Below are 26,685 nucleotides of genomic sequence, written 5' to 3'. Positions count from 1 at the left end.
ATGAATCTTTTTTCTTCATCAGTTACCTTGAGACAAGGATTTGAGTCATGTTTCTTTATGCCTGCAAGGTGTTATTTGAGGCGGTTTATGCCTCCAGAAATAATTCTCTCACAGGGAATGGATATCACCTTCCCAATATCATTTGGACTTGGAGCTTCATAGGCATACCGCCATGCCTTATCTCTTGCATTTTTAGGCCGAGTGCCTATATATCCAGATGGGCATGGTGTTTGTGGCCACTCTTCTTGCGGGTTTGTCATGTTTTCTTAATGCTTGTCCGCTGCCCTACACATAAATAATTAAATTTATAGAAAAACGAATAAACAAAGTTAGAACTTAGAAGCTAGAAGTTTAGAACAACTAGGGTTTCAACTTTCAAATGATTTGAAATCATTTACAAACAACAACAAAAACAATAAAAGCTTTGCTTAAAACTATAAAAAGTTTTCAAACAATGATAAGATGAACATACCTGGAAAGAAATTTCTCTTCTAAATTCGGTTAAAATCCTCCAAAATCCACTCCAATCTGCCTTTAATCACTTGCAATCAGCTAAAACCTTCTTTGCTCCACACAAATGAAAGAAACAATGCATTTTGACCTATTTAGGCGTCATTGGCCACGGGTTCCCTGAACCGCAAGTTTTTTACATTAACTCGCCGAGTTTTTGACTAAAACTCGCCGATTACTCAGCGAGTTTTTGGACTCACGCCGAGTTTTTTGACAGGCGAGTTTTTGGGCGATTTACTCGCCGTCTCAAAATACTCGGCGAGTAATCGGCGAGTCTTCCATCTATGCTCACAACTATATGAGGCCCGAGGGTTATCCTCAAATCATGAGAGCAATAATTCTACACATAGTTGGGCCAAGCAATGATTTCATCTACAACTTGCAAGAAACAAGTAGAAAGCAAGTTTGAGGCTGAGATGATCTAGGTAGGATACCCAACTGACTTGGATATAAAAATGTTAAATTATCTCTCTTACATAGATATTGAGTACCCCCTTCACCAAAAAGGGTAACTAGAGATGCAGAAGGAGTATTTAACAAGAGTTATCCTGCCCTAAATAATGTTGATGTACAAGACAAGAAAATGGACCATGGATAAGAGGCAATATTGACATTTAAAGGGAACCAATGAAGTAATCTCCTCAAATAAACAAGATACCAAAAAAGCATGGCTGTCACCAGATTAAGCAAAATCACCAATGGAGATGGAAAAATCGCCAAAAACTTGACCAGTTTAAAAAACTCAGCTGAGCTTTTCTGGTCGGTGAGTAAAACTCAGAAAAACTCGCAGCTCCTATCTGCTGAGTTTTTTGCAAAAAACTCGCCGATTACTTGGAAAAAAATTTAAAAAGCTTGCCCACAGCCACATGGCAGCATTTAATAGCCAAAAAAGGCTTTTATTTCACCAGTTTTTTTTTGCAGCTTTGTAGACTTGGAGTAGTGGACAAAAAAAGGCTTCCAAACCCTTGTAGCTGATTGCAAGCTATTGAACGTGGACTCAAGAGGATTTCAGCCAGTTTTGGAAGAAAAATCTTATTCCTAGGTAGTTTTGCTGAGTTTGTTTTTTTATACTTCTAAAAAACTTTTTATTGTTTTTTCATTGAATTCAAATTCATTCCTAAGTAGTTAGAAATGCTTTTGAATCATTTAAAGACATTTCAACACTATTTTTGACAAAAAAAAGTGAATCTATCGCTGTTTTTTCGAAGAATGTGTAATTTCTTTTTGTTATTAGAAACCCTACAGTTTGTGTAGTTGCTAACATACTACTTATTGTTTAACTTTGAATGATGTCTAAAAATAATCAAACTAATTTACATAGTTTCTATTTCTTACTTTGTTTCATTGTTTTTCTAAAGACTTCAATGTTTTAAATTTCTATGTGTAGGGCAGCGGTTAAGCATTAAATCAGCATGGCAAGTTCAAAGTAAGTGTGGTCACTAACACCATGCCCGTCTGGAGGCACCCAGCCTAAAAATGTAAAAGTTAAGGCATGGAGGTATGCTTATCAGCTAGAGAATTATCCTACACATATTTGATAAAATGTCTGTCGGAAACTTTAAAGCATTTATAGATGATTGGTCAATTTTTAGCGCAAAAGATAAACATATACCAGCACTCGAAGAATGCATGGAGAGGTATGGACAGGCGAGACTAGCATTGAATCCAAAGAAGTGCAGGTTCATGGTACCATAGGGAAAGCTATTAGGACACATCGTCTACAAAGCAGGGCTGAAGATAGATCCTGACAAAGTTCATGTAATTTTGGATATGCCACCATTTACGGATGTATCAGAAGTAAAATCATTTCTCGAACACATAGGATACTACCGGAGGTTTATCAAGAACTTTGCGAAGATTTCCTACCCGTTGGACAAATTCACCTGCAAGAATGAACCTTATAAATGGTAAGTGGAGCTGAATGAAGCTTTCGATAGATTGAAAACAAGATTGGCCACAGCACCAATTCTAGCCTATCCAAATTGGGATAAGGAATTTCATGTTCATGTGGATGCATCGAATTATGCGATTGGAGCAACACTAGCACAAACAGGTGACCATCGATTAGACCATCCGGTATATTTTGCAAGTAGACTATTATCTAAGGCAGAGAAAAAGTACAGTACGACAGAGCGAGAGGAACTGAGGATGGTGCGCAGTACAAAAATTCAAACATTATTTATTGGCCATGCCATTTGTATTCTATGTAGATCACCAAGCACTGCTATATCTTTTAAATAAGTCGATCATTCAAGGAAGGATAAGTCGATGGTTTTTATTATTACAAGAGTTCACATTCAAGATTGTGGTGCGGCCAGGAAAGAGTCATGTAAGTGCGGATCGCTTGTCGAGAATAAAATCAGGAGAGCCACCGAAGGGAGTCAATGATGATTTTCCTGACACGCAGCTATTTCACGTTGTAGTATTGTCATCCTGGTACACACGTATCGGAGAGTTTCCATCGACAAGACAGTTCCCTAGCGAGATGCTACCGAAGGAGAGAAGAAAATTGGTGCTAAGGAGACACAACTGGGTGGAAGATATTGCTAGCAAGGGTATGGTGGCCAACCATTCACAACAACGCCAAGGAGTGGGTTGTAGCATGCAACACATGTCAGAGAGCCGGAAAATCACTAAAGAGGGTCTTCATGCCTCTAAATCCTTCGTACGCGCCGGAGCTTTTTGAAAGATAGGGATTGGACTCTGTCAGACCCCTTAAGGTAAGCAAAACTAGGTGCAGGTACATCATGGTGGTGACAAAATACCTGACCTAGTCGGTGGAGGCACGTGCACTACCAGACAACTCTGCGGTGAGCACAGCAAAATTTATTTATGAGCAAATCATCACCAGGTATGGGATTCCACTACAATTGACAAGCAACCGGGAAGGACACTTCATCAATCATGTCATCCTACTGCTCAATACCGAGTTCAAAATTTATCATTCACTATCGAGCCCTATCATGTCCCTTATTTTCCTGTAATAGAATATAATAATAAATGTAATAAAATAATAATAAAATGGACAAAGAATGATTTACTTTGAGAAATTAAATATTATAATATATTATTATTTTATTATAATATAATATAATAATAATAAAAATTAATATGATTAATCTTATTATACTAATGCAATAAAATGCAAGGCTATAAATGATAGTATGAACATCATAGTTGTTACATTATTATTAATAATATAATATATATAAATATAGTAATAATAATATGAAAGACCCCTTATTAAAATAATAATACTCTAAGAAATGTAATTCACCTTCCATATCGAGAATAAAGAAATACTTGGTCACTAAGGTATGAGGCACGATATGATAGTCTATAGTTTAATAATTAGAGACCCATAAACAAATAGTGTGATTATTGAATATGGGATGTTGTGAATCATTCATGACCTTTCACTTAAGTTGAACGCACAGTGATAAAGGTGGTACAATATATATAGGACAGGAGAGAGGAAAAAAGGGGGGAGGCAGACAGAAGGCTGAGGAGGAAAGGCGTAGAATTAAGTTGAAGAGTACCAAACAAAACATAGAAAATTGTCGTCGATGGTAACTCAACCAATTGCGTAGGCACCATTCTAGAAAATGAAGAGAAAAATCGTCTTTACCTATCAACACAGAGGAAGCAAACAAACTTCCGCCGCTTGCCAACATGAATATTCAAAGCAGCACGATACATGAAAAGCAAGAGATATAAGGAAGATTATCTCCACAAAGTTGACGAGTTAACAATAAGTTAGAAACCAATAGAAGTAACAAAAAGACAAGTCAAACCAAGGTAGCGTAATTGACAACCATCAGTCCCAGCAAAAGTGAACAGGTATTGTAACAGGAGAATGAAAAGGCAATAAGGAAGGGGATTATATACGAAGTCAAGGTCAACCAGGTCCACTACGCACCAGAGGATAAAAGACAAATAACGATTTGTATTAAACAATAACGGCAACACATCTAAACCCGAGTCAGCTGTGAGGGAAATATAAAACAATAAAGAATCAGGAAGTCATCGATACAGTGGGATTGGGAAGAACGGGGCATATTCCCGCAACAATAACAATAGTTGAGTACAACTCAAAGGCAATCAGACCACGTAGACATTAAATAGAGTACCTTGCTAATAACATCTACGACTTATTAAAAGTGGGACCCATCCGAATTTAAGCGAAAGACATCATTTGTCCACTGGAAACAAGGATATGATTATTGAATTGTTGTCACCTAAATATATACATCTCTACCAAATTTTATTTCCGTGTAAAGGTTTGGAAGCCTGAGACTTCATCGCAAATAAGAAGGTTAATTGAAGATAGATACAAACAGAAGTTATCCTACACCTTGTTTGTAATACCTATGAATCATAGTAACACACCAAACGCTAAGTCATTGTCTATTGGATATAGGGGAAGGCACAACGATCCACTCAGCATTGGGAGAGCAAACGAACACTCAAGAAACTAACTTAGCCTAGTAACCGAGCACATAATATAGAAGGGGTAAACTATAAGAGAAGACCACCTTGTATATCAAGAATAATAAAAGTCATTAAATATAAATTTAACCTACAAGAACTAATCATTTAAAGTATATCCAACCATCTACAATGGATACCAAGTGGAATTGATATATAACTGACCTTGCATTAGCAATTCATAGGATTATAATGGGATCAAGAATGTAATTCACTAGAAGAAAAAGAATTCAAGCTAGTTGTCTGTGAATACAAAGACATCGTTAAGTGGGGACATTCCAAGCCCGTACTACCCAAGAGCCAACAGACAAGCAAAAGCCACGAATAAGCTCTTGGTCAGGGTGATATATAAATCCTGTGCAATCGTGATAGAAGATTGGGAAGAAAAGCTACCATCAGCATTATGGGTGTGCTGCACTTCACATAAAGTAACTACGGGACACACTCCGTTCTAGTTGATGTATGGGCAAGAGGCCGTGGTACCGACGGAATTCATGGTACCAAGTTTAAGGATTGCAATCGAGAACAAACTGGGCAATATGGAAAGCCTGAGGGAGAGATTGTATACCTTGAATAAATTGGATGAGCAACAACTACAGGCACAATGGGTTACAGAAGTCACATAAAACAAGCGCAAGGTATGGTATGACAAGCACTTGAAGTTGAACAGATTTCAACTAGGCTAGTTAGTCTTGAAGCATAATGGGCGAGACAAGATCAAACCAGGAAAGTTCAAAGTGAAGTGGGGTAGGACCATACAGGATAGGTGAAGTTGGAGATAATGGAGCAATCAAATTATGAACGTTGGACGGGAAGGAAATACCCGACGCAATCAATAGGTCGAAGTTAAAAATTTATCATGAAAGAAATAACGTGCCTCCAAACAACTCAGAAAGAGTATAAACATAATAATAAGTGATGCATATATGTAAATATAAGTAATTATAATAAGTAGGTACAAAATGAAGCAGTCAAAATGAGCAGAATGAATGGATATCGAGCATCAATCAAAAGAAAGAGTACAATTAATATGAAGGAAAACATGGGAATAAAACAATACCATGTTGTACGATCGTCAATTAGAAGAGAAGGATCTATCATATTAAGGGGACACATAGCAGCTAAGACACCGTACGGTAGCCATGAGAGAAACATTAGCACCGTACGGTATTACATCACATAGTGGGCACCGTACGGCCGACTAATACTAGGGGGCAAGTAGGCATCGTACGACACACAAACATATCATATATATACACCATACTACCATACAGTCAAGAGGGAAAAGTCATTTTAAACATACTGTACAACTTCCACAGATAGAAATTAGAAATGTACGGCCATCAAGTAGAGGATTAAAATTACCGTACAAGCGTCACCAGAAGGAAAGGCATACCGTACAGTCATTTAGTGTAAGGGATACCGTATGTACGTATGGACTTGGAGAACACATTAAGAGGAACAAATACTGTACGACCACTAGAGAGCAAGGGAAAAGTGTCATACAGCAATGAGGAAGCGCATGTAAGGCAAAGACGTCACCGTACAACCATTGCTAAGAGACAGTAATGTTGTAGATGTTATACGAACACCGTACAGCCTCATACCATAGGCTTGGAAACGTACCATAGGGTCAATTGGAAGTTGATAAAAGGAGGAACAATTGTCGTACAACCAATACAAAAGCACCACATCATGTGGCCATACACCATACAAATTGAAGCTGCAATATAATAAAGGGATTGCCATACAATGCATATAAAAGGTCATCCACTAATTCACTACAACCATACAAATAAAGGTACATGAATAAAGTCACCATTTGGAGGCACTAAAGCGAAGTTGACGGAATATATAACAAATTGAAGGATAGAGAGGCCATACCAGAGCAAGAGACGTCGTAGTTTTCAAGGAAGTAAGAGTCGGACGGATCTATACGGACACCAAAAACAGGGAAAAGAACTTCGAATTAACATTGTACGGAGGAAGCTAACTGACCTAACGAATTTTGTTTTTCAAGCAAAACAACAAAAGGTGGTAGATATGCATTCAGCCAGCAAGAGAACCTAGAAAAAGAAATTGGAAGAGGATTCAGCGACAACTGCAGCCATGCATAGGAATGTAAAAACTTTTCCATCTGGAGTCTGTGTAGCAGGAGGAACAAGTACAAGACTAAGCAAAAAGAAAGTGAAGCAACCAACACAGTCAGCTCCGATAGGTAATCCCACAGCACAGAATGTTGCATTTGAAAGATTGAATGGTGCAGAATGTTGGAAGTGGTGGCAGGAGACACTTGATAACCATCTAGTAAAGGCCAGCATTGGGAAGGCGCAAGTCGAATGGGTGATACAAATGCATGTGTTCTGTATCAGAGATTATGAAGGGTTTTTACGCATCATGATAGAAACGTATAATAGGTTCTCTCAAACCAATACATTTGCTTACCTTGGCTGCAACTTGGTGATATCATTCAAACTGGCTGACTTCACACGGGTATTCGGGATACCTGGTCATGCACAAGGGGGAAGGAAAATAGATAGCAAACCAAAAAAGTTGAGTTGAGAAGTAAAGACACAATTGATATCGTTGGTATGTGGGGATCTGACGTAGGTGGAGCAAGATGCTCTCACAAACACATCGAGGGATAGAGGATTGAAGAAATCCAACGTTCAAGAAGGTCACTAGCGTTGTCTAATGGACGTTGTGAAGAGTCACCTCACAGGCTATAGCCACATCTCAAATATTTCATTTCTACAAGTGGCAATGATGAATGGTATTTTGCATGGAAGAGTGTACGACTGGGCTGCATTATTGGCCGAACGAATGTATGAATTTATGACATTACAACACAAAACATTCTAGATGCCGCATTATGCCATCGGGCTATACTTGGAAGCAATGACGTGGTAATCCCCAACAATGCACTAGAGGCCAAACCGTGACAACTCGCGCCAGGTGAACCCCCGATCACATAATGGAGACATCTTGATACACTTGGCACCAAGACCACGGTTGGACAGAAACGACCAAGACTGAAAACGGTGGAAATACTGACATGGTGGCAAGGAGACTTCTTCGGAGGAAAGTGGGACTGACAAGGAGGAAGAGGACAAGGAGGAAGAAGTAATTATATAGCTACACCGTTGAGATTCCCATAGCCTGCACTTTCAGCGAGGATACACTTGGCTTTCGTAGGTATTCATGGTATTCCAAGGTTTGGTCAATTTAGGCAACCAGTTCTGATGACGCCAGCTTCAGTTGCAATTCAACCTACCGCAAAGGCACGAGCGGAGACATGAGCTATTCCTGAGGCATTAGCAAAGGAACATCCACCACCAACAAAGACAGTCGTTTCGGAGGTAACGACGGAGCCTATTTGTGAGGCTCTAACAGAAGCTGAGGCTGAGGTACTTGTACCTGATACAGAGATGGACACTGAGGAAGGAGTAATGGAAATACCAACAAGCAAAGGGTTGAGGGTGTCGGGTGTCCAATTGGACGTAGTGGGTTCAGATGCAATAGTTACAATGGACACGGCATTATTAGCATCGCCTGAGTCAAACACAGAGCAGAACCCAGAAGTTGAGCACGTACCTGAGTACGCAGTTCCACCGTACCCCAACACCTCGAGTGACATACATGCAGACACCTACACAAGAAGTAGTTCCGGAGGAAGACCCTTTGCAGGCATAGGTGGAGGACCCAACAGGATGAGGGACTACTGCATAGCATTGTTGAGCGGATGGTGGAAGCAATAGAGAGGGCTATGGGTGTGCAGCAGCATCTAGTAGCGCCAGAGACAGGGATGAGAGAGGCATTCTTCATTGATGTAGCAGCTCTAGCGACTTGAGCTCGCCAGGTAGTGGCCTCTGCAGAGATACACACTTTGGACTTAGTAGTAAAGAAGCTAGAGAGAGTAATATCCCTCATGAAATTAGGATGTCCAGTTGCCTTTACAGTCTATTTTGAGGAACGGGGATGGCCAAGTGTGGAGATTGCAGAGATGCGACAGGATTGGGCCACGACGAGAGATCCTGGAATGGAGAGCCGAGTAGAGGCTTTGACTCAGGAGATAGTGGAGATACACACGGAGGCATATTATACCCTTCGGAGGAACCAAGCAGATCAGGTAGCAGCGGAGAGGGCTCGGGAGGAGTCAGCTGCCAGGCTAGCCACGGAGAGGGCAGCCTGACAATCCGAGAGGGCAGCATTGTTAGCCAGACAGAGTCAACTACAAAAATTGGCAACGGAGACGGTACAGTTAGCAGCAGAGGAGTGAGTAGCAGATGAGAAGGAGAGAGCTGGGAGAGATTGTTGGGATGATGCAGTCAGCTTTGGAGCTTCAAATGTAGGCGGAAGTGGAATTGAAAGTTCGGAAGGAGCAAGTCTACAAGCTACGAGCAAAGCTGAATGAGCTTAGGGCACAGACGGCTACTACTTCAGGGGCGCATTCCTCTTCTTAGTAACAAAAATTGATGTAATTAGTTGTTTATTTGGAGTTTTATTGTTTGTCGTCCGGAGACGACTTTACTTTTTGGGGGGGGGGGGGGGGGGGGGATGATGTTGTCGGTAAATTCTATATTGTAGCCAACAAGAAGAATAGTATCCGAATGGGTGCATGACGGTTGAGTCATCACTTCGGAAAAGCATATGTACATCGTTAGGAAAGGACTTTGGATCATCATTGTAATGAGCGCAATCTTATTGTAAGCATTGGAGTGCATATTGTGTATATGAATAAAGTATCTGTTCTATGTTATATCTTGTTATACTATATGCAATAAGTATCCTTTTACCCTGTACGGTAAACAGACTCCATACATGCAATCAGTAGTATCATTGTTTGCACAACAAAGCACACCCTATATCAAGAAGTTTATATATGGAGCATTTGTGATTAAGATACAAATGAGATGAACAGTATTATTTGGTTCATCATCTACAGCCTGATACCAAGTATGAAGAGTAGAGAAACCATGATAAAATGAGTGACAGTCATAAGATATTGGAGGAATAAAATTAGATTTAATGGTTCAAAAGACAAGAAATGATGACTTCAAGAATAGGCTCTACCAACACCTGCTGCTATCTGATCTGAAATAAAAGAGGAGCAGCAATGGCTTGATAAAGAGAATTCCTACGTAGGCCCCCCTTTTTCAGTCTATGATGATAGCTGATGGTAATATCCTGTTTTTTTTGGGAAGGCGGCTTCCTTTATCAAAATACTCTAAAATATTGAGGCGGCAAAAGTTGTAGAGGTTTTGAGAGCAGGGAGGGAATTTTGGCTCAAAGGCAACACAGTGGAAACTGAGGTTGATAGAGAAGTAGAGTGAAATATATATAAAGCTTGAATATTTCATTGGAAGCGAGACCTACCAGAGTTTTTGGAAAGAATATAATAGTTCCTTCTTTTGCATCAAGCAATGATTGGGAGCAAACATTGATGAAGTATTCATGTGGGAAAAGTTTGTGTAGGATTAGAGAATGGTGATATCAATAACAGCATTGTTCAATACTAGTTGATGCGATTCAGAGTTTTCACAAGAACTTCTATGGTGCTGGATATTTATGTCTATTGAGTGAGGACAAAACAAGAAGTATAAAGAGATAAGTATTTCCTATGGTTAAATAATTCTCTTCTATCCTTCATGCTATTATTTTTATTATTTAGTGAATCATGTATGATTCAAGCATTGATATCTCTCTTGGACTCTTATTAATCTCTGTGAAAAGCTTTCGGGATGGTACCAAGAATAGAGTACCAAGATGAACCTGAGATTCCTTCTATCAATTCATAGAGGAGTTCATGCAGATTATACAGATGGAGATCATGCAGACTGCTGCTTTGATACATTTAGATGTATCTCCCAATTTTGCAGGCAATGCAAGGTAGAAGATCATCCTATGCAAGTATGCAAGTCAATATCAGAGGAAGAGTTCATGCAATATCCAAAATCACCCTCTCAGAGTGTCATGGTGATAACATGAATATTTGAATCCTCCCTAACTAATAGGAAATATTGAAATTAGCCAAATAAGGATTCTAGCATATTAAATTCTAATGATATGCTATCAATGTTAAGAGGGAGAAACCATTAAGAGGGAGTCTGGCACATCCATCATAAGTAAACTTGGAAGCCAAGAAGCTATCGCATTTTCATGGAGCTTCAAGATAGAAGCCACGTTAGCATGAAAATATGAATGAGATATTCTCCATGGAGTATATAAACAAGGCATACTTTCGTAATAGAGGGAACATCTAGAGGATTTTCTCCAGTTGCATCTGAGGATCTTGGTCATAGTTCTTCGAAGAGGAAGAATCAACATTCGGAGGGACTCTAAAAAACCATCTCAAGCTACTTTGGACGAGGAGGTATGAAGATTAATATCTAATTTAGAAAGACTGTGACAAAGAGGCAACCTTGGACAAGGAGATCAAAAGATCAATGTTGACTTCATGAGTTTTGATTTGTAAAGAAGAAGTTCAAGGTAAAATTCCTCTTAATGCATTATTTTTCTATAAGATGACTTATTCCACCCTGTGGGAGTATCTATAGTGGACCTACCCTCTGATATGGTTCATGGTGAATGTCATATGTGTACCTCTATGACTTTATGGGCCCCCTATGTACATTACTAATAGGGGGCGATCTTTCTAATAATATACACTTGTATTCAATATTGTAAGGTAACGACTTTACAATGTTCACTATCATGACGAATATCATGCATACTTGGTATTCATGGAAATGTCTTGATAGTTAATATCTTTTGGACTTAATTGATAGATATCATGCTGACTTGATACCGGTTGTGTATCAATATGCTCTTGCTAAGATAATCATAGTGGATATCAAGTGACGTAATATTCATGGACATGCCATGATATGTTATGGTAGACATCATGCAACATGATGTCAGTGCACATACCATAACTAGGATATATGAATGTCATGTGACTTGATGTTTTGTATACTCCATGATATCAGGTGTTAGGTGATATCTAAACCAGTTACTTAGTCATCTTCCATAGCTAAGAGGGAGTGTTAAGATATGATAGAGTTGGTCAGAATTACCAATATGCCAACCGTATACACATGTGTTTGCATGTATGTATACCAGTTCACTATGTGAACTGATATACATGCATACACACACATGCATAGACATTAATTTTACCTTGCTGAGATCATCTTGGTATTAAACTGATTTTATCATTATCAAACCAAGTATGGAAATCTGAGTGATCGGATTATAGTTCTATTGGATCAAGCATTATGTTCTTGATATAATGTCAATCATGCATTAGATCGAGCAAATGATCTATTGACTTGTACAGATCAGAAACCATAAAGGGTTCTGTTTAATAAACTAATTAAACCCGATTAAGGATCGGTCCTTTAATGATTTGTTAATTATACCATCCTGTCTTTTCATGGATGAATAGACATGTCCACCCATGTCTTGACTATTGGTATGGATATAAATATGAGCCGATTCAAGAGATCATAATCATCAAAATCAATAAATGATATACATCTCTCCAGATCGGGACTGCGGTTCAGTAATAATATTCAGACCTTACATTCACTTCTAGAATTGAGTTAACTCATATTCATTATATCTTGGTTATCACCTGCAAGCAAAGCATATCTAGATTAGTATCCATCAAATCTGAAAATACACCCCAACCATAACAGCCTGATCATGAGTTCAATTACATTTACACTCTGCAGATTTTGTACAAGTATATGTGATAGCCAACCTGTAAGTATACTTTGAATTTGTTATCCTAAAAGTGTATATATAAATCAGATCTCCACAATATTATTATAATACTGATTGATTATGTATATTGTGTGATCACTGCAACTTGAATAGCACCGCTTGTTATTTCTGTGTGTTCAAGTGTAGTGCCCAATTGAATATATATATGAGTGTTAGTAGGGACATGTCCCTAATATATATGAGTGTTAGTAGGGACATGTCCCATGTAGAGACATGTCTCTATGTGGCTACGGCCACATAGGGATGTGTCCGACATACCGTATCACTAGTAACCTCAATTCATAATCATAATCATATCCATTTGTAAGTGTCATTTCAATAATAATAATCATGTCTACTTGTAAGTGCTCTTTCAATACATAAGCGATCTGCATGATAATCGTTGTTGGTAATGAATAAAATTTGCATGATTATAATCTTGGATCATAAAAAACATAATCTGCATTATTTTATCAATATTCGTAATGATATAAATATCAATTGTTTGCACACAAATTATTGATTCGATCGGATTAATAATAACTCATGTGCCTAATAACTTTTAGATGATATTGATAACAATTAAATGTATGCGTGTGTGTATAGACATACATACTCACTTTATATATATTTATGTGTCTGTGAATTATCTAATAATCATTAGTCAGAGATAACAATAATTAATTAGTAATCATAGTGACTAATTAAACACTCATCTTAGCTAGAGAGGATTGTTTGTAAGGTCACACACCACATTCTTGAGTAATGAAAGAGAAATACCATCTCAATATGATATTCTGGAAAAATGGTGTGATGAAAGATAACATAGAGCAAATATTTAGATGCTACCTTACAATATCATCAAAGTATGGTATATACAAGAATATCATCCATAAGATATTCACCATGCTTATATTTCCTTTGGTATGTAGACTGACATCAAGTCTCACGATGACGACCAAGGGAAATATGTGCACATAGTGTCTCCAATACTTCGTCTCATAGTATACACCATGTCATGTCTCAGCAATGTAACTTCGACAATTACATAAGAGACGTCTACCATCATGATCTCCATAGACATCAACCAAATAATATCCATCGTGATGGCAAGTTAAACTATTTTAAGATCGTCACCTTACAATAGTAGCCTCAATCAAACATCATTGAAAGATCGTCACCTTTCATGATGTTTCTACATATTCATGTAGTAACGTGATAAACAAAATATACACAAATATCTTGTAATTAAAAGATATAGTTACATTTTAATCGTACCAAGTTAACTCTGACGTGATCCAGTTTTGGTTTTGAGAGGGGCTTGGTAAGAATGTTAGCAGGTTGCTAATCTGTGCTAATATATCTCAGTTGTATGACATTTCTTTCCACCATATCCCTGATATAATGGTAGGAGATCTCAATATGTTTCGATCTGTGATGAAATACTGGATTACTTAAAGCTTTATACAACTTTGATTATCGCAGTGTGTATAATAGTGGGGTCCATGGATTGTCCAAAAAATCTTATCAGTAATTTCAACAACATTGCTGGCCCAATCTGAGTGTAATGTTCCTAACCTCTATGTCCGTGCGACAAACAAGAATATGGTTCTTGATTTCTATTGGGTATGTAACACAAAGTACAGATACTAAAATTGGGGCCGCACAATAATGCTGGAGAGGAGTAGAGATGATGCTGGAGACCGTTGGGTAATGCTGGAGGTCGTACGATAATGCTGGAGGGGAGTAGGGACGATGCTGGAGGCCGCTAGGGATGATGCTAGAGGTCGTACGGTAATGCTAGAGGGGAGTAGGGACGATGCTGGAGGTTGTTCGATTATGCTGGAGGGGAGTAGGGACGATGCTGGAGGCTATACGTAATGCTGATGGGGAGTAGGGACGATGCTAGAGGGCACACGGTAATGCTGGAGGGCAGTAGGGACGATGTTGGAGGTCGTTCAGTAATGCTGGAGGGAAGTAGGGACGATGTTGGAGGCCGTTACGGATGATGCTAGAGACCGTACGGTAATCTGGAGGGGAGTAAGGAAGTTGTACGGGTAAGGAGAAAGCTGTACGGAAATGTCTGGATGCCATACGTTACAATAATGAATGCGAAATTTGTTCATACACAACACGAGTAGATCAAATACAAGATTAGAAACTTGAATACAAATAATTTATTCAATATATGCCGAAAGATGGTGCTTCGATTTGTTAAATCCGAGCGAAGTGCAACACGCGACGAAATAGGGTGAGGGTTGAATCCCACTGAAACTGGAAGAACCAAATAGGGAAGATCTTTCACTTCCCAAATGGCGAACAACAAAGAATCCCAACTAGAATTTGTAGTACAAGAGAAATAATCCAAATCGCCTACCAACCACAACCTACAAGCCGTGCTTAAATACCTGTCGGGAAACTTTCCAAGGGTGTACAAAGATAGCCGACAGCGACACAAACTACAGAAATTAAAAAAAAAAAAAAATGGGTTCAAGATACATTAAATCAATCGGCCCATTACAAAAGTTTGATTTATTATTTATTTTATAATGGGAACATTATAGTCCTCCCATCCCAAAATTTGCTTGTCCTCAAGCAAATGCAAACCCGGTTCTAAGAAGCCTTCCGTCATCAATTCCTTTAGTTCTAAGTCAGGCACTAAGTAGATCTTCCCGTTGAAGTAAATGATGTCATCAATAACCTTGTATTTTTCATCGTGTACATAACCATCCATCAACTCACATGCAAAAGTGTTCTTGGAATACTCGGCCAATAGATGAGCCCACCACTTATCCAAGGAATGCGGTGATGCAGCATCTGGGGCCAACTCCTGTTTAAAATTTGCCTCTATTTTCTTGATTGTGACTTCCCTCGATCCTTTATTGTTATTCCTCTTAGCAACACCTTCTTGCCATCCGTCCCGAATGAAAAGTCCATCCTTTTGAAACTTTGAGTGTATTGGTCAAGAGTTTCCAACCACTGGATGCCCAGAATGATATTAGTATCAACAAAATCTATGACAAAGAAATCATCTGCCAGGGTACAGTTTCCCATGGAAATTTGTAGTCGTGGGATCACATGAGTGCAAGGTAACAAGATTCCTCCTGCAACCTTAACCTCAAATCCTCTGTGCTCAACTGCGTGCAGGCCTTTACTAGTGACCAAAAATGAATTGATGAAATTAAGTGTGGCACCACTATCAATCATGATCGGGACTCATTTTCCGTAAAGTGTGTCGCGAACTCTGAAGATACCACCTCCAGTCAGTGTAGTGAGGGTAGCAATGGAACCCCTTTTTTGTATCAGGGCATTTATTCTCTCCTACTGGGTAATTTCTTCGTTAGTTGCTGCAGGTATTTGTTCTTCGTCGTCATCAGGCATCACCTCAATGTAATGAATCTTTCCCTTCCTGAGGCAACAATGACTAGGACCCCATGGTTCTTTGCACGTGAAACAGAGCTTTTTCCTCCAGAGTTCTTGCTGAGATTCTTCATCTAACTGAGGTTTTTTTTGAATTGGCTCCTTGTCTTTGTGTTCTTGTGGGAATGGTTTTGGTGTAACTGCATGACTTTTGGAGAAAGATGCGGCCATGTCACGCACCTTCTTAATAGCTTCGTTGACTGTACCCGAGTTGAACCCTTTGATCCAGCCTCTCAAAGGCTCTCTCAGCCCATCCATGAATAACACAATTCGACGTCTTTCAGAGATGTCTGTGACTAATACGGACAGCCTTTGAAACTCAGTGACATAGTTGTCTATCTTGCCCGTTTCCTTTAACTGAGCCAAATCTTTAAAGTTTAGCTCAAGATCCTTCACATCGAAACGATCAATGAGTCTCTCAGTAAACTCAACATAAGAGGTCACTTAATCGTGACCAAGAGTGACCAGTCCATGATGCCACCACTCATGCGCAACTCCTTCCAGATGAAGTGCTACGAACTTGATTGCTTCCTCTTCGGGCATTGGATTGAGTTGGAAATAGGTTTCTACCTTTAAGACCCATGATTGTGCGGTACTGACTCCAGATCCATCAAATGGCGATAAGTTCACCTTTCCGATCTTTCTCCTGAGATCATCATTAAAATAACTATGATTTCCTCCGCCAGAATATCTCATTCTTAGATCAACATAATCTCTGTAAGATATATCTCCTTCCATATTTGCGTTCAGCCAATCTTCTCGAAGATTTTCTTGCATTTCCTCAAAAGTGGCCTCTCTTCCTTTGTGTGGTGCTTCCGTCCTCGAACGAAAGATGGGTATCAAGGGTCGAGAGCGAGAGGGTTGAAAGTTTGTCCTTCCGGAAACGAAATTGTCGCTATGCCCATTTTGTTCTCCTATAGTCTTTCCCTCGGCCAATTTTTGTAGAGTCTCATGCATAAGCCTTTGGGTTTCGTTGATTTGCATTTGATTTCTACTCAACTCTCTTAAAAGATTCATGAGTTTTGTCGTAGGACCCTGATGATCTACCATTCTATCAATAGGGTTATTTCGTTTTTTGCTCCAAGTATAAGCTTGCATTCACTTCCATAGGCAAGCAAGATCAAAAGCTCTGATACCACTGTAATGTTCCTGACCTCTATGTGCGTGCGACAAACAAGAATATGGTTCCTGATTTCTGTTGGGTATGTAACACAAAGTACAGATACTAAAATTGGGGCTGTACAATAATGTTGGAGGGGAGTAGGGACGATGCTGGAGGCCATTCGGTAATGTTGGAGGGAAGTAGGGACGATGCTGGAGGCCGTATGGTAATGTTGGAGGGGAGTAGGGACGATGCTAGAGGCCATTCGGTAATGCTGGAGGGGAGTAGGGACGATGCTAGAGGCCGTACGTAATGCTGGTGGGGAGTGGGGACGATGCTGGAGGCCACACAGTAATGCTTGAGGGGAGTAGGGACGATGTTGGAGGCTGTTCGGTAATGCTGGAGGGAAGTAGAGACGATGCTGGAGGTCGTACAATAATGCTAGAGGGGAGTAGGGAGGATGTTGGAGGCCATTTGATAATGTTGGAGGGAAGTAGGGACAATTCTGGAGGCCATTAGGGATGACGCTGGAGACCGTACGGTAATGCTAGAGGGGAGTAAGGAAGTCCTACGGGTAAAGAGAAAGTCGTACGGAAATGTCTGGATGCCACACGTTACAACAATGAATGTGAAATTTGTTCATACACAACACAGTAGATCAGATACAAGATTAGAAACTTGAAAACAAATAATTTTTTCAATATATGCCGAAATACGGTGCTCCGATTTGTCAGATCCGAGCGAAGTGCAACACGTGACGGAATAGGGTGAGGGTTGAATCCCACCAAAACCAAAAGAGCCAAACAAGGAAGATTTTTCACTTCCGAAATGGTGAACAACAAAGAATCTCAACTGGAATTCACAGTACAAGAGAAATAATCCAAATCGCCTACCAACCACAACCTACAAGCCATGCTTATATAATGGTCGAAAAACTTTCCGAGGGTGTACGAAGATAGCCGACGGCGACACAAACTACAAAAACAAAAAAATAAAAATGGGTCCAAGATACATTAAATCAATCGGCCTGTTACAAAAGTTTGATTTATTATTTATTTTATAACGGGAACATTACACTGAGTCTAAATAACCATGCAGATGTATATCAACATTATCATATTTTAATCCAAGTCCAATAGTTCCACATAGATATCTCATGATATGCTTTCCTGTTACAAGATGTAATTTCTTGTGGTCACATGGCTTACTGATTATAAGTCTTGGCTTGCATGGTCGAATGACACTATTATGAAATTTAACTTCAATTGGTATTTGCTCATTCATTTGCATCTATAAATAGGGTTGATGAAATGATAGTAGTTTGAGCATTTCTTGAGTGTATCTTAGAAGAGTGCACTGGGTGATTGGAGTTGATGATGAAACTGCATCTAGTAGAGTCATAAGGATATTAACAATTTCTCACATCCTAGAGTAGAATTAGAAGAAGCTTAGATCTATAGCATTAATTCCATTGCATTTCACAAGTTGGAAATTAGAATATTTTCACTAGACATTGTGAAGCTATATCATTTGAAGTCAAGTTGGTAAAGTTTTAGGGAATTAGCATAGATCCCCTCATGATACCAACATATCACCTTATTACTACTACTAACTGAGTATCTATATTTAGAAGGAACCTTGGAGTCACCTTGATGGTCTTTTAATGCGATCTTCGGCATACATGGTGTCTTTATTCAAGAGAGAATCCAATATTCACTGTTTCATTCCAAAACAGTGAGTGTTTCTTCCTGCATGTTGTAGTGATGAAAAACTCACATCAACATGACCCATTTCAGGGATAGCAGTCCAAAGGAGCATTTTTTGGGATATAGCAGGGGAAGCTATTGTATCCCACCATCCCTTAAAGTCTGAATCCCCGAAATGCTGAAACAAGCAGACAACACAATAAGTTTTATATTTACCCATTGATTCAAAATCTCATGATGATTTTTTTTGTTTAAAGACATCAGTGTGTAAAATTCTCCAAGGTAATCTTAGCTACTTAATTTCTTTATAAGATCGCAGTCTTCTAATACGAAATATTTTGATGATTAATTTGTTTAAAGACATCACTGCATAAAATTCTCCAAGGTAAGCTTAGCTACTTAATTTCTTTATAAGATCGGAGTCTTCTAATACCAAATCAAAACCAAACAGAATAGTCAAAATCTCATTCAATGTAAGCATAGTCACGTCAATTTTATTTCCCGTTAAAAAACCTTGAGGCTATACCATATAGTGAAGCTTTTACTTCCAAATAGACACAAACAAGAAATTAAAAAAGCCATGTTAAACAAAACAGATAGAATTATGAAATAAACAAAAATTGCATTCCCTACTTTCAGAAAACATTAAATAGAGAACTTGTCAATTCAATTAACATGGATGATATTCCACATAATTGTCAATGTAGCTATCACCCTTTGTAGCAAATAAAATCCTGAAGTTTTGAAAAGCAGAAAGTAGCTAACCCTTTTGGTCCTGCATCACCTTCCCCACGTACACGAATGGTGCTGCCACTGTCAACTCCTGCAGGAATTTTTACTCTCAGATCTTTCTTTACTTGAACTCGACCTTCCCCAGTACATTTTCGGCAGTAATCCGATATGGTTTCACCTTCACCTCCACAGGTTGGACAAATTGAGACCTAATCCACAAACAGAATATAAAGAAATTTAAAAAAGTGAAAGGCACATGCAACAATTAACATTTAGCATAACCTGAACAAGATAAAAAAGGGAAGACATAAAGATTAGCATAAAGTGATAGAAAGAAAGATTGACTTAGATAACTAACACCACTTTGCATCATACAAGAGAAGAAAAGACAGCAAGGATGCTATTTTCACTTAGTGGATCTCAAAACAAGAGCATCAAAATAAATGTTAGAATTTAAAATGCTGCTCAAACCTGTGAAAACAATCCAAATGGTGTTTCTTGTGTTCGCATAACTTGACCCCTGCCCCCACATGTTGAGCATTTCTTTGGCCTTGATCCCCTCTTAGCTCCAGTACCATTGCACATTTCACATGTCTCCAAATGGGACACCTCAAACTCTTTCTCTGCTCCAAAAATTACTTCAGAAAATTCCAAAGTTGCATCATATCTGTGATATATTTCAGGAAAAAATCACTAATTTTGAGAGCAGATTAATGAGTAATATTTTGAGAAGATAAAGCTATTTCTTTCATTTTATATAAAAACTACGAATATACCTGGTTACTTTTAACTTCCGTGATTGTTGATCATTATTAAGGCCGGCAAAAGAAGGCTGGGATATTTTCTGAAAAATGTATTCCTAATGTTATCTCAGAATGCCAAAAACAATCTTTCATTAAACCCCTCTTGAAAGAGTAAGTTAGAATTCTGAGTATCTTCTGAACGAACAAGGATAAGACTCTTGGGCTTGATTAGGGAACTTTCTAAATTTTGTAAAGCATATTATTTTCCTGAAGGAATAAAGATTTCATAATTCATGGGAATTTCTATAGTTCCACTAAAAACTGGCCAATTTTATGTCTTTTTTTGTTCAGAGTAACCATTCAAATTCAGCAGAAATCCCAAGATTCTTCTAGCTTGACAATAGATAGATAAGATGTGGCACTTAACTTCAAAAAAAAAACAAGTATGATTTTCTGATCTGTGAGAGAGATCGGGTATTGCAACCATTCTAACTAGACTTGAGCTCTGAGTGAAGGCAACTTGACCAAAATTGAAAAATGATAAACTAAAGGATGAAAAATAATAATAAAATTTCACAAAACATAACCTTTTTCACATTCCACAAGATTTCATTAATTTGAAGATAGATAGAATGTAATGCTCAACCTGAAACATATTTAGGTGTATCCATGGGTATTGGAACCATTGTAGCTAAACTCTGGTTTTGAGCAAACCCAACCAGACCAAAATAGAAAAATAATTAAATATAGGAAATTTTCGCACAGCAAAACCTTCTTTGCATTCCACAATTTGCTTCACAAACATCCAAACAAACAGATTATATTTTATAAAAATAAATTTCATTTACATCTCAAAACCTTGCTGCTGGCCCAAAGAAAAAGACCAGATTAGCTGAATTATACAGTTTCTCTATGTTTTGGCATCAGTCAACTTTTTTTCTCAAACTCTTCTAATCTTGAGTCGCTTGAAAACGCAAATTCAAATTTATCCAAATCTTTAATCATTTGAAAATATAATTTCAAGTTTCTCAACCCTGGTAAGTCCTATTATTACTCCAACTCTATAGCACAAAAAGATGGCCCTATGCAGAGAAAAGATGATCTACCCATAGCATTAATGTTGGTACTGAAAATTTGGGAAAACATTTAAAATAAGCAGAAACCAAACTTCTTGCAGTATCAATCAAACAAATGAGTGACTAGATAGAAGGAAGTTGACAATATCCTCAAACCATTCTTCTAAACTCGCAAAGACAACTATCTAAATGAACAGACAACAGGAATACATTCACAGAGGTAGATCATTATACAAAATGGAGCACAAACCAAATATTATCAATGTTGAACACAAAACTACCTTGCCTATTCAGAACTATAAAGCAAAAAAATATTTCAGACATGCTGAAATGATTCTATCCAACCTTCCAACAGACCCTTCAGTTTCTTGTTTACCAATAAAATTAAAAAACCAACCCTGCAAGGATGTCTTGAGTCTCAACAATCTCATCTACCATGGGGAAACAAGGAAGGAAGGAACAAAAAGATAAAAACAATTAAACAAGGGCATCAACTGCCACCCCACAGAAATATGGAGCTTTGCGAAAACATTGTGAATAGACTTCTGTTACAGGACAGGCTTAGACAGGAATCCATTCCCACTAACCACATTACAAGAAATGTCCTCTGATCAAACTCAACCACACAGATGATCCAGCATCAAATTCTAACTCAACCCACATTATTTAAGTAAATACTAAAAATTAACTGCTACTTTCCAGTGAATGCACCATGGCTGTAGAATAAGATTTTAATTATATACAGCTTATCTCATACTGAGGCAAGTTGGCATCATGACCAAATATGCTTTGACATATTTTGTTTAGAACACAGAGAAATTTTATTATCAGCACGTATCACAAGGTAAATCTTCAATACATTTCTCTCTGAGTCAAATTTCGTAGATATTTATATTGTTCTCCATTTCCATCTAAGAGAATCTGCCACGGAAGATTAAATTTATGCCTTCTTTCTCTTAACTACCAATGTGAAAAAAACACGTAAAATATAACAAATGCTCCAAGAAAAATTGCTCTCATTAATTGATTTGCACATCATTTCCATGCATTCTTCAAATAAAAAGCTGGAAATTTGAATGTAACATACCGAATATCATCACCCTGAATGACAGTTTCACGCCTGCGTGTTCCATACCCAGCTTGACCCATGCCCGAAAACCCTCCAATGTTTGAACCAAAGAAAGTTTCAAACAAATCAAAAGGATTTGTCTGATAACCAAATAAGTAGTTAAAATCTTAAAAGCTACAAGGTAAACTCATTACCAAATTTAATTTCTAGAAAACAAAATAAAACTCCTGTAATTTAAAAAGACAGCAGAGAAAGATTCACCCTACATAAAGTAAAGCCTGTATTCAAATTATACAGCAGTCAGCCATAATACTTGAAAATATTCTATAGAAAAAGCTATTAGATACCGTGTAAGCTCCTGCTCCTGTGCCAGCTCCTGCACCTTTTACTCCAGCTTCACCATATTGATCATACAAAGACCTCTTTTCATCATCTGACAGCACCTGAAAAGACTTCTATTTAGATACTCAGAAATATACAGCATCTGACAATTTCCTAACACTGACCTTGTCCAAAAATATCTGATTTAGATAAACAAAAATCGATGTGGACATTAGATATTCATATCAATTCTACTCCTTCCAATACAATATTTTTCAAACTAACGGATTGCTCTGATAAGTGCACACATAATTTCCAAAAGTTTTTTGCCTTGACAAAACACTACTCTTTAAACTCTTCCATCATTATCTATGCTTATAACAATCTCCAATCCCTTTCAATGCATTTGCACCTAAGTTACTAGGCTCGCACCCTAGACCTAAGTCACAAGGTTCGAATTTGAATTAGAATTCGTCGATCATAAAATTCGGATGAGATTCGGCAAGGGTAAAAATTCGGAAAAATTCATTATTCAGTTTAACATATATAGACTTTCTTATTTTTAAATATAAGTAATGTATCCACAAAATTGTCAAAAATACTTTGACATTGCTAAATAATTAAACTAAATAACTCAATACTATTTTAAAATAATATAATATTATTATAAATAACAATATTGTATTAAATATCATAACATTCAGATGAAGTTCAGAAAGGGTAAATATTTTCTAAAATTTGAACTTCATGGATGAAATTCAGCAAATCATGTGACTTAGCCCTAGACCCTCAAACCAAGTTTGAATGGGACCCGAGTCCAGGTACGTATGGGGTGTAAACAAGATCTGTGCCCAATCTTGTGGGTCCACCAAGGTCCACAAACCCATGGGCCCATAAGAATCCACAAGGCTAGGCACGAACCTTGCCCGAAACCAAGCAGATCAAATAGGGACCTACATGAACCTGTAAGAACCCACAGTGTCCACCTTGTAAAGTGGGCTCAAAAACATTAAAAAAAACATTTTATTTTATTTTTTGGTTGCAACCCTAAAACAACCCATTATAAAGCCTCAAACACACTTTTATTGCAGATTTGCTCTCCATCTTACCAATTTGAAGTGAGGTGATTGTATTCGATCATGGAGTGTCAAATACCTTCCACAAAGCAAATTTGAGTATTTAAGGTACGCATTTCAATCATATTCTTTAGTTTTTTGATAGATTGTTTTTAAGTTTTTTATGAGTTTTAAAACTTTTTCAAGTTTGGGAAGAAGTTTTAAACTACGTTTTTTTTTTCATTTTTTTTATAGATTGCAACAATGAGTAAATCAAAACTCAAAGGGTGGGAAGGGACCTCAAAAATTTGAAATTGACTACAAGAATTTCTCAACTTCCTAGAGGTGAAGGGTTTCTTTGGAAATGTAATTTTTGCAACTCAAAATATAAAAGCTCCTACTACCAAGTCAAACTTCATTTTTATGTCCTAAGGGTAAAGGGATTAATATGTGTGAGGGCCCAAGGCCAGATAAGAATGACTTGTCAGCTGGACAAATAGCAACACTCATAAAAGAACAAGAAGATTTTGACAAATTGGTTGCAAAAGAAAAACAAGGTGGTTATAGTTTCAGAAGAAAAAAAAAACTCCACCCTCTCAACCAACCTCTAGACATCCCTTCTTGCCTATGCATTCTACAAAGGATAAAAATGTAGAACCACAAATCACCACCTGCAAGAGAGGCCCATTAGAGAAGGCATTTAAAAAAGAGGCAAGAGATATTGTTGATGAAAAAAATGCATGTTGCCTCTTTGTGAATGGTCTTCCATTAAATTTGGTGAAATCTGTTAGAATCTGATAAGATTAATAACCCAGAAAACTAGTGCAAAGAATAAATATCTAAACTATGAATGCAAATGATACAAAATCAAAATAGCATCATAGAGTTAGTCTCCAAGAGAGTAATGCAAATGCTAGAAGCAAAATAGCATTAAGAGAATGCAAAAATAAGAGATGCAAATACAAGCCAGGTAGCATGCTTATATAGGCTAGGAAGAGGGAGGAGGTGGCAACACCAACCAATGAGGAGCAACCATCTATCGAACTAAAAATAGCAAAGTATCTTCCCAAGATAGCTAATGGATGCTCACATGTAGGAAGGTAACACCTCACAACCATTCACCTAATAAGACATGCTTTATTAACCTAAGCAAGATTATTAAAAGTGTAGGGAAAAACTAGCAAAATAGGAAAAATAAAAAACTACACTAACACCCCCCCATAAGCGAAGCTTAGGTGGATGTAGAAATGGGTCCCAACAAGTCAAGCCTGATGAGGTACCCATGTACATAAAATTCCCCCAAAAGAGAGAGAAAAGAGACTCCCCAAAGAAAATTAGGACTCCAAGTGAGAGGAAGAGGCCCCCCCAAAAGATGAAGCATCCCACACCCCCAACAAAGCTTGCAAATTCCACTTACATCGAACAAGTTTTCTTCCCTTAGGAAAACGGACAAGATCCCAAGTGCGGTTCCTCATCAAAGAACTATACTCTTCCTGCATAGCTGTATCCCACTCAGAAATACCAGAAGCCTCATGAAAGGACTGTGGAATTGAGGCAGTAGCAATGAAGATATGTAGAGCATCCTTGAATTGTGAACGAGTCTGCTTGGTGTCTGATGGATCCCCAACCCAATCACCTGCAAACTACAAGGTCTATCTATCCCAAAGTGGACCAAAAGATGGAGAATCTAGAGGAGAATCATCAACCTGTGAATGATGATGAGGAGAGGAAGGAGGTGAGTCCTCTAAATCACTCTCTGCATCAAAAGTGGAGGTAGAAGACTGCTCAAGTGAATCTGACCCATCAGAAGATCTATCATGTATTCCAAGTGACTCCAATGTCAAGGTAGAAGGCAACCCTGTGACCATGCTCTGCTAGTTAAGTTGATGCAAGTAGTGGAAGTTAAGATGGCCAAACCGCTCATGCCATAATCTGCTCACATCATTAAAGTGAGTGAGCAAAACAGTCAAAGGAGGATCAGGAACAAAGTGACTAATGATCTGCTCTCCCAACTGCAACTGTAGAATCATTGTGCAACTCACGTATCTCCACTGAATCAGGAGTGAACTCAACCCGCTTGCCTAAACTTGTGTGAGTGATTTGGTATACCGATAGGAGATTAGTTGACAATGAGGGTACACAAGGAACATCATGGAATGTGCCATCCCCCGCATCAACAGACCCTCTCCCACACACCTCAACAGGAGTGTCAACATAGAAGGCATAGTACATGGCTCTAAGGATGCAATTTCTTCCTTAGATGAAGCCATGTGGTGTGAAGTACCCGAATCAAGAACCCAAGTGGATGGTGAGGAAGCAACTGAAAAAAGAGCCTTGCCCTTTCCTTTCCCCTTGCTATTTTCTTTTTCTTTGTTAGACCCTTTATTAGAACTTTGTTTGATAGACTCAGGAACATTGATATTATTCTTCTCAAGAATGTATGTCAAGTGATCAAGTTGTTTTTGCAAACATTTATGTTCATCATGACCAAGTCTTTTACAATAGGCACATTTGACCTTTTCTTTCTTAGGCTTATCGCTCTTGGAAGATGGTGTATCAATAGTTTCTTTTGAAGAAACTAGTATCTGATCCTTCTTCTCCTCACTATTCTTTTGTTTCTTGTCCTTACTATTGTTGTTACTACTTTGTCCTTGTTCTTTTGTGCCTTGGTTGGCAGCCAAAGCATGTGACTTAGA

The 26,685-nt window shown here is 38.2% G+C and overlaps 1 protein-coding gene across 6 annotated transcripts in view; it reads right to left on the bottom strand.

Annotated features, from left to right (window-relative positions):
- The window catches only part of LOC149555792 (Molecular chaperone Hsp40/DnaJ family protein), a 178,152-nt gene that overhangs the window by 65,263 nt on the left and 86,204 nt on the right, over positions 1-26,685 (bottom strand). For all 6 annotated transcript variants that reach the window (XR_016364562.1, XR_016364564.1, XR_016364561.1 and 3 more), the window contains exons 3-6: positions 22,961-23,056; positions 22,632-22,753; positions 20,197-20,392; positions 19,759-19,934 (exon numbers count right to left, since the gene is read on the bottom strand). Coding sequence is in view for 1 of the 6 variants with exons in the window: in XM_089829953.1 (XP_089686079.1) it covers positions 19,759-19,934; positions 20,197-20,392; positions 22,632-22,753; positions 22,961-23,056 (590 nt within the window). In the remaining 5 variants the exon portion in view is untranslated. The remainder of the gene's footprint in view (positions 1-19,758; positions 19,935-20,196; positions 20,393-22,631; positions 22,754-22,960; positions 23,057-26,685) is intronic.

This window comes from Cupressus sempervirens, chromosome 5 (assembly GCF_028749045.1).
Source record: "Cupressus sempervirens isolate cs-2001-9-10 chromosome 5, ASM2874904v1, whole genome shotgun sequence".
In the NCBI taxonomy this organism is placed as follows: domain Eukaryota; kingdom Viridiplantae; phylum Streptophyta; class Pinopsida; order Cupressales; family Cupressaceae; genus Cupressus; species Cupressus sempervirens.
Note: the sequence above shows the minus strand (reverse complement) of the source record. Positions and strands in the feature narration are given on the sequence as shown.